Here is a 13465-nt window from a genome sequence, read left to right as displayed (position 1 = left end):
AGTTCTTAATCTAACTTTTTCACAAAATTAATAATAAAGTTTGTTTCAAGCAATTTTGGTTAAATCCTTTGATGGAGATCAGGAGATGCCCTAAGCTATGTGGCTATTGTCTTATGATGATTGGTTCTTATATGTTTTTAATTGATTTTGGCGTTTACATTTTAACTTTTATGGAATACTAATATATATATATATATATATGACATAGCCGACAGTGTAGATATATACGCAAATTTTCCTTATTAAAAACATTAAAATTTATGAGTTTATTAATCAAAATAACACACTGTAAATATTACTAGAATACATGCAAAATATACGGATGTAAACAGATGAGAATAAACAATGTATCCCGAAAACACATCTAGATACACCCGTATACGAGAGCGGTCGACTGATGACATATACATGTTTTACAATTTTCTTTAATCAATGTCATTAAAAAATACTTATGAAAGTCATTACACAAAAACTATATGTTTATTGATCTTGAGCGTTAGATTTTCTTCCAGTTAGAGATATGTATGTTCTATCTGTACGTCGGCATCATCGATCTCGTATACGCTATATATTTAACTGCTTTTACTAATGTCAAATTTTAATGAATATTTTATTAGAATCTTAATTAGATTATGTTCATACTTTAGTTTCTAGTGTAAGAATTTAAACTAAGAATGTAGTTAACAATTCTTTCTTTATGAATTTAGGCATTAATTTTAAATCTATGTATGAAGACGTAAAGCCGTGTTAGATTTTAGGGTGAGGTACGGTATATGATTTCACAATTTACATATATACATAAGTACACTTCTAAGATATAAACGATACATTAAACTTTCCGAACAACAAACAAACTAAGACTTAAGAAAAAAAAATATTTTCGCGGATGGCAACATGCCAACATCTAATAGTGGCAGGAAGCAAATTACATAGACGTTTAAGTTTAACTGGTCCGTATATAAATGATGACGAGTCTTGCTTAGATAACTTGTTAACGTGAACATTAATATATAACTTGCTAAGTGGTTAACAAGGGAAAAGTATTATAGACAATCGTTGTTTAGTTTCCTTAAGAAAACAATTATAGAACAGTTCCACTTTAGTCTCTTGGACTTATCCAACAAGTAAGCCTATTTTAACCCTGCGGTTAGAATATGTCAAGGGTTATGGCTTCTGATAACAACTCTAATTTAAACATTTCTTTCACTAAATTTTCAATGTTGGAGTTTCACATGGTGTCTTTTTCTTTCCCCTCAAACATACTATTTTCACATTAATACTCAAGACTTTCGAATATGATAGTTAGACCTTAGACATTATGATTATACTATCCAATATACCAAACAAAACGAAGGTTATATATATATATATATTCAGGCTTTTTCCTTCGTCTTTTTGTATATAACGTTGAGATATAAAGATGTTCTGTATGACAAGTACGAGTTTGTCACCGATACTCATTTACGGAAGATATTTAGATATTGATATATATGATCAATACTATAAATACGAACCTTACTTTTTCAGAATATTAATTAGTTTAATGGGAGACATGAAAAATGTTAGTAATGAATTTTTCATCGATACAGTACGGGAAATAAGAAAGCTCATACACGTAGTTTTACGAAACTTTTTGTATTTAGAGAAATTCGTCGGTCGGTTTACTGGTTTAGTATGCAAGTTATTTATTATTGCTCAATTCGAATCCACTTAGGGTTTATATGTATATGATGAGGCTTAGGTTTTTTCACCTAGATTCTGGGCCTAGGCCTGGGCTTAACTCAAACTGTATCATTTTTTTTCTTTTCAACCAAACATTAATAAAATAGGAAGATAAAAGTTTACAAAAATAGATTTTGAAGGTAACGATCTTGAAGACCGAGCAAGACAGTCAGCTCTTGTGTTGAAGTCTCGTAGGATCCTGGCTAAGGTGAAGGAAGGGTATGAAATCCGAAGCGATGAAAAATCCTCCAGCAAATTGGAAAAGGCGGGCCAATCCTCCGGCATCTGCATCATCGCTACTAGCTCTGCACAATCCGTCTCAAAAACTTGACAATCAACTCCAGCCGCCAATAAAGACTCCATTTCCCCTTTTCTTATTCTGAAATTAATGATATATTCATCAACCAAAAGGAAAACAAAAAAGCATTCAGAAATTTCTTGTAGATATATAATATATACTAGATTTTAACCTGCGGTACACCGCGAGACAATATTTTTACAACAAAAAATTGTATTTGTTTGTTAATTTTGTTTCTTTTGTTTAGTGTTTAAGATTATATAATTATATTTTAATTGTTAATTATAAAATTTGATCAGTTGTATACCGCAGACACGCGACAATTATTTAGTTTTATTTATACTAATATTACATTTGTACCATATTGAATTTCTTATGGTTATAAAAATAGAAATTTTTACTGCTTTTTAGATTTAACCTGTGAAAGAATTATTCTTACATTATTATATTTTAATATTTTTAGTGTTTTTAAATTTAATATGTAAGTTTAAAGTTATTTAGATTTAACCCGTGAAAGAATTATATCCATAAAAGTTATTATGCAGTATACCGCATATTAATTTATATTATAAATACTCCAATTTATTAGATTTAACCCGTGAAATAATTATTTTTGCATTTTTTATCAGCATATTAATAACCATTAAAGTTTTAATTGTTCATATGAAACAATATAGTTATTACTGAATATTAGAGTTTTTAAAAGAAGAAAGTATTGTATAGATATTTTTGGCATATGTTATTAAGTGTAATAAATTTCTTAATATATAAATTATTTTAGGAAATTATAAACCAAATTTGTAGAGACATTTTAGGAATCTAATTGATTCTGTTTGTAAGTGCAATTTTTTAAAGATTAACTTTGTAAATAAGTATAACTTAAAGGACACCAAATGTACTTCAATTTATAGAACCATCACGGGATAATTATTTAGTTTTATTTAATATAATGTGAGAAATCTGAGGAATCAACTCTAAGTACCTCAAATCAAGTAATGTAGATGACTAAATCTACATTTTACAATCAAAATATGTAAAGCAAAAATTTCTATAGAAAGTCTATACAAACAAAATCTCTAAAGATAGTTTTAGTGATTTTATGGGATTAAAACTTTAATGGATAGAGCTGTTTTTGGAAAAATCGGAATGTATATATATTGTTAAAATTTTATGGCAATAAGTGTAACAAATGTTGGTCAATCTAAGAAAGTGTAGTATTTGAATTTTTCTGCAATGTTATTTATAAAATTGTTTTAGGGGTTAATGTTGTAAATAAAATTTTAAATAAGCAAAACTTAAAGGGCATAACACAAAATGTACTTCAAAAATGTTAATATATATATATATACATATTCATTTTACTTGTATGTTGTTAAGTTGTTGAACAAAAAAAAGTATGTTGTTAAGTTAGCCAATAATATATGTTACTTAATCAGACTATAAAGCAGTCCTAAATATTTAAGAGTCGGGATGGAATAAAACTGAGGCGCAAGAAAAATCATAAGACGACCATATATTATAGACCCATCGTCATGTAAAAGCTGACTGACACCTAAAAAATCAAAGGTCAAAAACTGAGAAGGTTCCCTAAGAAATACAAAGTGGACAACAGGACAAGTTTTGACCAGTTTGTCCACTTGACACATGAGCACCCGATCATTATCATTCACTCTCCTTTAAAGTCCTTTTTCTCTCCCTCCATCACTTACTTTTTAGTTTTTGGTTCTCACGAATCCAGGATACATCTATTCACGTTTTCCTACACTCAACAAGTTTTCACGTCACCAAAACAGTTACGGATAATTTCGTTTTACTAAAAATTGATACAATATATCTAACAAGTTTTTGGAGTACGTGTGTGTGGTGTATGGATAACTCCACGTTTTTTTCATAAATGTCACATGAAATCATACTATTACAGTCAGGTATTACTCATTTAGTTTGTTTTCGCAACACAACCAAGGAGATATTGTCAAAAGAATCTTCTGTTATTGCATCACATAATTATTATACTTGAAATATAAATGAGTTAAACAAATTGCATACCAGTTTCAAGTTGTAATCTGACAAACCCACAAACCCATTTCATAATATTATCTACTTCATATTTCATTTAAAATAAATAAATATATTCTTAAAAGATTATATGCAGAGGAATATGTTATATGTCGGTCAGCAGTACTGTCTTCTTTCTGATGTTGAAAAAAATAATTAGTTACATAACCACTAATAATTAGATAAAACCATACAATGTAAAATCTCAGCCTCTGCTTTTATTTTCTTGTCGTCAATCTCAGCCTTTCAAGCCACAGCTTGTTTGTATATATATTATAATTTTTGTTCTCCCTGTAATTCTTCTGATTCGTTTGATTGATGGTACACATCTTTTCTTGTATATTTTTTAGTTGTCACACAATATTAGTTTTTTGGAAATGTTGAAAGAATAATAATACTTCCGTCCGTCGCTATCCAAAACGTTTTATTCAACTAGACGAATAATAGTTTTCGTACAAGTATACTATATTGTCGATTTTCACAATTCTGGAATTACCTATGATATACTTCGGGGAAACACGTTTCTAGAACTTCCTTTTCTTATTTACTTTTCACCATTCACAGTATTCATCGATCATTCAAAAAATTTGTATGTGTTTCGAAAAATGATTAATGTATATGATTCCTTTTGCATGAAACTTCATTGTTAAATTTATTGTACTTCTGTTCGGAATGCTTGTTTTCTATCGGTCTTTGGTCTTTCCATAAAAAAAAAGAGTTTGAATACGTAAACTTAACGAACTAGAGTCTTTTTAAAATCCGCCAAAAAATATATCAGTTAATCTAATTACTTAACTATCAGATGAGCAACAAAACCTCGGCGGTGAAAAAAAAGAAAAGTTGTGGCTGTTTTGCTTTTGTAAGAACGAACGCTTTGCCGTTTTAATACTGCGGAAACAGCGTGCATGTCGCCTTGTGGATGCTTCTAGTTGTGAGTTCATGGGCCTGTCAAAGCCCACTATTAAGTTAGTTTTGTTAAGCCCACTCTTAAATATAAATGAGTTAAACTGAGCCCCACTCTCGTGTTCTAAGTGACAAAATGATCATAGAGAGAATTAGGCCACGGGGGTGTGGCTTTTGGCTATCAAACATCACTTCTTGTTTTCAAATTGATATATTATATTTTTTTACACGTACCCTGCATGCATATATATATTACATGCCTGAAGAAATTCAATATAGATAAATAAATTCTATTTTCATTTTTTTTTTAATTATAGTATTTGGGTTACGTGCCGTCTTTAAACAATCATTATGAATTCCTTTCCTTTAACAAATATCTCGTCTCAAATAGAGAAAAAACTGAAAAACTAACACAGGGATCCATAAAAGTCTTCAAGATCCAAACATAAAAGAAGCCCATTAAATATGTTTCAGGCTCTTTTAGGCCCAAATGTTTCTCTCTAGCCTCAGCACCGCCGAGAGAGAGAAGACTGAGCTCATCGATGCGATGAGAAAAACACAATTCATGCGATTCAGAAAAAAAAAAGTCAAACGATCCAATGACAAATCTCTAATCATTACTTAAATAAACCCAGTAACAAGTTTCAGATAAATAAAAATGTTTCTATTTTACTTCTTTCTCCCTAAAGAGGAGAGACGAAGTATCTTACTCCGTTTTGTACATCCCTTCTCAAAACTTCCAACAGAAAAATTGTCTTTCTTGCCGACATGATTCATTCTCAAGTTGACGTCTTATAAATAGAACCACGCACCAGGAACCGGACATCACAACTATAAAGCTCGTTGAAGAGTTCAAACTCCCTAGGGATTTGGAGGTAGTGTATAAGGTTATACTCTTGAGCATAAATCTCCATAACCTTCAAACACCTAAAAGATTCCAAGAAAGGCTTTATCATCTCTAACTCTCTCTTTGTTCCTTGAAAACTCTTAATCTGCAGCTTCTTCGCCGGACAAGATATGAGGGAACGCCCTTTGTTCTCCCCGGGAACGCAGTCACAAGCATCCCCACATTTATCCGTCACATAGTGTACGAGACCCTGAAAGCGCAGAAGGGAAACAATAAGGGAAGGGGCTTCAACCTAAATTAAGAATGATCTCTTACTTTCTTAACATTTTAACAAATGAGCTAGCTGCGTTTATACCTCAAGGACTAGTGTTTCTAAAAGTGGACAATTCCTTAAGAGAGCCGGCATTGCTTGCCATCCTTGGTTCTTGTAACTGCTAATACGTAACAATTTGAGGTTGTTGAACACTGGTATTGATTCACAGCATAGAGAAAGTACCTGAAACAAGGCAAGCCAAACTCAACATTACACAAGTGCAATACACTTGTTTCAAAATCTCAAGCATTGATTTCCCTATTTGAAACCTAATTTACTTGAAACATCAAGATGACCGTACCTTTGACTGTGCATTAAAAAAAAAAAATGGGAAAGGTCATAGCATATGAAACTTATATCATTAATGAAGGCTAACATATATTTGGATCTAATAATATAATGCTTCAGAATCTCGTAGGGGATGTTTTGGTTTTGATTGAGACCAGTGGAAACAAAATATTATATTAAAATAAGAAAAAAACAAATATACACTAACCTCGAGAGTATGGCAAGATAAGTAGAGTTTCTGAACATGTCTTAAGCCACTCAAGAGCTTCCACACATTTCGAAAACGGAGAAGAACATCATCCTGATCGTCCCTTGGCGCTCTTGCTTGCCTATACTGGTCTTCAGTTAAGCGAAGGTTGAGTAGAGCCTCAACTACATTGGTCAAGTTAACTTTTGGATAATCCTCTGCAACATTATCACAATAGTCAAAGTAAACCAGACGTGATGTATCAAAAGAAATGCTCTTCAGACTCAACATCTCCTCTCCAAAACCGTATGAATTGATCGTTAGCTTCCTTAGGGTTTCACTTGACACGTATTCATCACACACGATCCATTCAGTAGCATCAATGGATAATTCTTCAAGCACAGGGAAAGAACGAAGAAACATCTCCATCTTGCCACAACTAATAAAAGCCAGTTTTAAAACTAGCGTTTTAAGCAGTGGTAAGAAAGTATCTTCACGGCCAGTGCACCGCTCAAGATACAAGTAATCATCACTTCTTACTTTCAGCTCAACTAGTGTCCCACTGTGGAAGATATTTGGAGGCAAAAAATATTTCATATCTATATTGATGGCAAGATCAAGGTCCGAAACACCACGGTGCAGCACATTACTTATCCAGCTATTCACACGACATGGATCAACACGTTGACACTTGAGGGAATCTCTTAATGGGAGAATCACCCTGCAATGCAATCACTCTATCCACAAAATCTATGAAGCTCGACATGCAATTAGAATATCGAATCACAGTGTCATCGATGTCAAGATTAGGAACAAGTGCAAACAGATTGTACCACCTCTTTGAGAGAAGAGATGTTGAAGCAGCCTCCTTGGTCGTAAGGAAGGACAAGATATGACAAACAAGCTCGTCAGGTAGATTGCTGAGAAAATCCATCTTCTATCTATCTGCTGCAGGAATAACAGGTGTATGTACATTAATTATATATACTTCACAAAACCCTTAAGCCACAGTTAATTAATTGACAACAAAAACACGTCTAAAGGCCAGTCTAGAGAATACAAATCAACAGAAGCAGAAAGGTATGAGTTAACTCACTGAGGCCAAGCCGTCCCAGACCAAACTTTCGACTCTCTAAGGGAAGGGAATATTAGAATAGGAGTTCTATATATATATATAGAGAAAAAAAAACAGTATAGAACTCAAGATTGATAAGAATAACTCTCTTATTAGCTTTTAGAAAAATCTATCAAAAACTAAATCTCTCAATCACTCACAAAAGTTTCTAAGTTATGCCACAACCTTTAAGCATCTCCTTATATAGAAAAACTATACAACACATATTTTCCTTTTCCCTTTAGAATAACTTCTTATTCAATCAATTTCCTATTCTTATATTTCGAAAACTCCTAAATATAATCTCTAGTCCTAATTTCCATACACCTCCTTTTTTCCCTTTTTCCCCGGTTAATGTTTTTTTGTTTAGGCAAAGTTAAATATTCTTCGAATAATTCTGATAACCAACTAATTAAAACGAAAATGAATTTTCATGTTTACAACCCCCTTTTAAACAACGTATTTTCTGCCTGATCACCACCTGAAACAAATCGGAGAATTAAAGAACCATGTTACTTTTGGTATACAAAAACTACTTACTCTTTATCCTACACCACATACTCATTAATTTCATTTCTAACACTTTCAGCTATAGTACTTTTATCGAACACTTGGTGAGCATAGAACACGAGCTAAGAAGAACGCCACAAAAAAAAATCTCCAGAGATCAAATACCTTAGGAATCACAGGATCCTGATTAGCGACGCCTAATTCACCGTTTGGTTTCGGAATAGCGACGTAGGCGACCATGAGGAAATTTTTAGCACCACCGGAAGTACGAGTTCCCAGTATAAGCTTGTGGACGTCCAAGTTAGGGTCCGCCGCGTAAGGATACGGAGTAGATGATGGAACCCAATTGACGGTGGGAGATGGCCCTTCGAGTGGGTGAGAGATCAAAAGATCGTAGAGAAATGGTGTGTTCTTCTTCCACACAGAGAAATCTTCCTCCACTTGATCCATTCCCGTCTCCTCTTTGCCTTCATCCGCCATTATCTCTCTCGCCTCTCAGTCTACTTCTCGCTGATCTCTGTCCTCGATCTCGCTGATCTGACGATTTTGTCCTTTTTTTATTTTTAGATTTAATTAAATAAAAAATTAAAAAAAGACAAAATCGTCAGATCATATTACATTAAACTTGTAAGGGGTATATAGATTAAGAAGGGAGATAAGAGATGTTTTACATCCAGAAGGAGTTTTGAGATGTTTTCTCTCATTTTGTTCTCTTCAAATCTTTTTGTAACCAAACCGGCTTAAACCGGAAAAGCAGCCATGTTCATTAAGCTCAAGCTCTTCTTCGTCTTCCTTCTCTGTCAAATTCTGAGATCTTCTTCTCAAAACTTCATCTACAATGGCTTTCATCCTCCATTAACAGACATCTCACTCCAAGGTCTCGCCACTGTCACACCCAACGGTCTCTTGAAACTAACCAACACATCGGTTCAAAAAACCGGTCACGCCTTCTATACCGAAAAGATCCGGTTCAAAGATTCCCAAAACGGCAACGTTTCATCGTCCTTCTCCACAACCTTCGTCTTCGCGATACACTCTCAGATCCCAACGCTAAGCGGCCATGGGATCGCCTTCGTCGTAGCTCCGACGCTAGGTCTTCCTTCCGCGCTTCCTAGTCAATACATCGGTCTCTTCAACATCTCCAACAATGGCAACGACACGAATCACATCTTCGCCGTCGAGTTCGATACTATCCAGAGCAACGAGTTCGGAGATCCAAACGATAACCACGTCGGGATCGATCTCAACGGTTTGCGATCGGCGAATTACTCGACGGCTGGGTACTGGGATGGTCACGACGAGTTTCGGAATCTGAGTTTGATTAGTCGTAAACGGATCCAGGTTTGGATCGATTACGATCATCTTACTCATCGAATCGATGTCACCATGGCTCCGTTCGATTCCCATAAACCTAAGAGACCTCTTGTTTCGTATGTGAGAGATCTCTCTTCGATTCTTCTTGAAGAGATGTATGTAGGTTTCTCATCAGCGACTGGTTCAGTTCTCTCGGAGCATTTCGTACTCGGATGGAGTTTCTCGTTAAACGGAGAAGCTCCGATGCTTTCGCTTTCGAAACTCCCGAAGCTTCCTCGATTCGAGCCGAAACGAATCTCAGAGTTTTACAAAATCGGTATGCCTTTGATTTCACTATCTCTGATCTTCTCCATCATCTTCCTCGCGTTCTATATCGTGAGGAGGAGGAAGAAGTACGAGGAAGAGCTTGATGATTGGGAAACGGAGTTTGGGAAGAACAGATTCAGATTCAAGGACCTGTATCACGCAACGAAAGGGTTTAAGGAGAAGGATCTTCTCGGATCCGGTGGATTCGGGAGAGTTTACAGAGGGATTTTGCCTACGACGAAGCTTGAAGTAGCTGTGAAGAGAGTCTCACATGATTCAAAACAAGGTATGAAAGAGTTTGTGGCGGAGATTGTGAGTATTGGTCGGATGAGTCACCGGAATTTAGTTCCTCTTTTGGGTTATTGTCGCCGGAGAGGAGAGCTTCTTCTGGTTTACGATTACATGCCTAACGGGAGCTTAGACAAGTACCTTTACAACAATCCTGAGGTAACGTTAGATTGGAAACAAAGATCTAAGATTATCAAAGGAGTTGCTTCAGGATTGTTTTATCTCCATGAGGAATGGGAACAAGTTGTGATTCACCGTGACGTGAAAGCTAGCAATGTTTTGTTAGATGCTGATTTCAACGGTAGACTCGGCGATTTCGGGTTGGCTCGGTTGTATGATCACGGATCAGATCCTCAGACGACTCACGTTGTTGGAACGTTGGGTTACTTAGCACCTGAACATTCCAGGACTGGACGTGCCACGACCGCGACTGATGTATATGCGTTTGGTGCGTTTCTTCTAGAAGTTGTTTCAGGTAGACGTCCCATTGAGTTCCATAGCCAAAGCGACGATGATACGTTCTTGCTTGTGGAATGGGTTTTCAGTTTGTGGTTGAGAGGAAACATAATGGAAGCCAAAGATCCGAAACTCGGGTCGTCTAGTAATGATCTTGAAGAGGTTGAAATGGTTTTGAAACTTGGACTGTTGTGTTCGCATTCAGATCCTCGGGCTAGACCGAGTATGAGGCAAGTGTTACAGTATCTAAGAGGAGACATGGCTTTGCCGGATTTAACTCCCTTGGATTTGTCGGCTGGGAGCATGATGAATTTGGGAGGCCGAGACGGTTTTAGCGGTATTGCGATGACGGATTTTTCCTCAGTGTTTAAAGGGTTTACAGGCGGATCTTCCATCGCTGACTCTCAACTCTCTGGTGGGAGGTGATGATTGATGCTCCAACTCTAGCAACGTTTAATGTTATAGCTTTTTTAAAAAGGTTTACTAATGCGGATCATGTACATACATTTTTGCCTTTGTATGGAGATATATAATTGAATTTTTGTAAGAATTTATAAAATATTAAGATTATGATTGCGATATTGAGTCACTTTCAAGAACAATACCACAAGTCTGATTCACGACTTGACACAATAACGGAACATTATGATATTGGCAAGACGTAGACCTTAGATTGTCTATGTGCTTGTTGCTCAAATTTCTAAACCAATGCTGTATTGTTGATATATGCAAAATCCAATAGATTGGTTCTTTCTATATGCCATAGCAACGAGATCACGGTGCAGGGCCAAGCAGAAGTACTGGAACCGGTGGTTCACTCGTTTCATCATCTCGTCTTGCAGCCCAAGCCCTAAGAGGAGGTTCAAAGCGGTCCCTAACCACATCAGGAGCCAGCTCATCATCAGACGGGAGGTAAACCAGCCCTCTCTCTCTTAGATGGGACGGTTCATCATAACACACTGTCCAAAGACTATCCACTAGCTGTCTTTCTTCTCTAGCTGCACAAAGATCTTCGTCCGACATCACAATGATTCTTCTTGTTCTCTCCTCAAGAAGCTGTCTTAGATTCACATCCGCTCTGTCAAGGTTTCTCTCAGATTCTTCACGGGCAAGCTCTAGGAGACCACGAAGGGAAAATTCCCGGACTTCTAAGTCTTGGTTGGATGCTAGGTGGATCATTATGCGAGGGAATCCAAGATCTCTAACGATTTTACAGTCTGAGTTGCTTTCTTGGAGAAGATAGTGAATCAAGTTCAAGGCTTTTCTGAAACGTAAAGAATATATTGGTTACTAAAACAGAACCAAGACCCGGATCAAACATTCATCTATCTAATGTTATGTATATGCATGAGACGTTTTTAACCTTTGGAATCTAACGGTATCAGAAACCAAAGCGTCTCGCAAGCCAGCGTAGCCATTTGCCAGGCGGAATACTGTAATCCCGGGTTGGTTGTTACGGATAAGAGCTTCAATGTAGAAAGCAAGAAAACACTGTCAAACTTTTGGGTTCTCAAAGCAAACTTTGCTAGAAAAAAGTAACTCTTACAGGATATAGCACCGAGCGCCTTGGTCCGAACTCTAATGTCGGGATCAGCAACAAAGTTTGTTAATAATGGCTCTAACCCATTTGCTTCCATAACAAGTTGCTGGCTTCTTGGATTGTTTTGGACAACAGTGGTCAAAACATCGGCCGACTTTGCTCGAATCTTCGCATTAGAGTTCTTGAGATAACTAAGGAGAGGGACCAAACCTCCAATGGAGTGAAGATCTGAAATATTAATGATCCAAAATATCTGTAAAATTTTTTACCATTCACAAAACGTATTAAAAACCAAAAAAAAAACAAGTTATGTGAAATTAAACCATTGGCCAAATCGATCGACTCAACGTGTTCCTGAAGCTCATCCAACATTCCTGTCCAAATAAAATTATCAATAAGACCAGTCCTTTTACATATTAAACGAATAATGCGCTATTGGAACGAAGTAAAGAACCTTCAAGATCATCAGGCGTAACGCCTTGGGCCTCCAAGACTTGTTCAGGCGTTTTCATGATTTGAGATATAACTTTCATACGAGAGATTGAATCGATTGTATGTGCTTGCATAGCTTCCATAAACCATTGTCGATCTTGCTCACTAACCATAACACATTTCTCAAATCAAAATTCGGAAAAAAGTTCATCATCTCAGAATAAAGATTATATTCCAATAATTAAAGAACCTATTATCAGCAAACTAGCACGAAACGAAAGGGTTGATCAAAGATAATAACAAGCTTGAAACAAGACAAAGGGATAATGTAACATACGATCAAGAAAAAATGATAATACAGATCAAAGGACCTTATGGGGCGAGAAGAGGAAGATCCATCGGAATGGGAGAGGCTCCAATTGAGCAATCCGTCCCAGTTAGGTCCATTGTTCGCCATTTACGCTTCTTGAAAGAAAATGAAAAGCAGAAACGAAACGCAAAATCGTGTAAGAGGGAGAATGAGAATGATTAGTTTTATTACAGGAACAGAGGAGATATTTTTGTGTGCCCCGTAAAGTATGGAATAGACAAAAACACGTGGCCAAGTTGCACTAGTCAGTTTATCGGCTAAGGACCTAAAAGGTGAAAGAGTGAGAGGGACCACGTGGAGATCAAACCGACGACGTCTTGCATGTATTGGATCGCATAAGGTGTGGCCCAAAAATATGGATACGAGCTTTAATAGTAGATGAGCTTGACGAGAGCCAATAGACTATAGCGAACGTTTACAACCAATCATCAAAATGTATACGCCAAAATTAGTAGTTAGATTAATCACTATCAGAGGGTTTTTTTAAAGAACTCAATAGACACAGAACTCAAAAACATTGAA

General features: G+C 36.0%; 2 protein-coding genes and 1 pseudogene across 4 annotated transcripts; 1 reads left to right on the top strand and 2 right to left on the bottom strand.

Moving 5' to 3' along the window:
• Nucleotides 1–5578: 5578 nt before the first annotated feature.
• LOC104781238 (putative F-box protein At3g58950) lies at nucleotides 5579–8544 on the bottom strand (annotated as a pseudogene). The gene is made up of 4 exons (XR_015597479.1): nucleotides 8403–8544; nucleotides 6635–7561; nucleotides 6181–6321; nucleotides 5579–6075 (listed from the first exon to the last, which is right to left on the bottom strand). The product of XR_015597479.1 is annotated as a putative F-box protein At3g58950 (transcript).
• On the top strand, nucleotides 8528–11182 carry LOC104781239 (L-type lectin-domain containing receptor kinase IV.2). Its single transcript, XM_087511433.1, has one exon. It carries the CDS (start codon nucleotides 8997–8999, stop codon nucleotides 11025–11027), a length of 2031 nt encoding a protein of 676 aa, XP_087367559.1. The 5' UTR covers nucleotides 8528–8996; the 3' UTR covers nucleotides 11028–11182.
• On the bottom strand, nucleotides 11140–13287 carry LOC104781241 (hsp70 nucleotide exchange factor fes1). Of its 2 annotated transcripts, none has more exons than XM_010505854.3 (6): nucleotides 12945–13287; nucleotides 12596–12738; nucleotides 12465–12515; nucleotides 12148–12369; nucleotides 11965–12067; nucleotides 11140–11865 (listed from the first exon to the last, which is right to left on the bottom strand). In XM_010505854.3, exons 1-6 carry the CDS (start codon nucleotides 13028–13030, stop codon nucleotides 11376–11378), a joined length of 1095 nt encoding a protein of 364 aa, XP_010504156.1. In that variant the 5' UTR covers nucleotides 13031–13287; the 3' UTR covers nucleotides 11140–11375. The 2 variants fall into 2 exon arrangements, with proteins under 2 accessions (XP_010504156.1, XP_010504157.1); XM_010505855.2 differs by having other exon boundaries at nucleotides 12911–13176.
• Between the last annotated feature and the right edge of the window lie 178 nt (nucleotides 13288–13465).

The sequence above is a fragment of the Camelina sativa genome, chromosome 4 (assembly GCF_030686135.1).
Source record: "Camelina sativa cultivar CO46 ecotype springtype chromosome 4, ASM3068613v1".
NCBI lineage: Eukaryota > Viridiplantae > Streptophyta > Magnoliopsida > Brassicales > Brassicaceae > Camelina > Camelina sativa.
The sequence above is the reverse complement of the archived record's forward strand: the minus strand, read 5'-3'. Positions and strand labels throughout refer to the sequence as shown.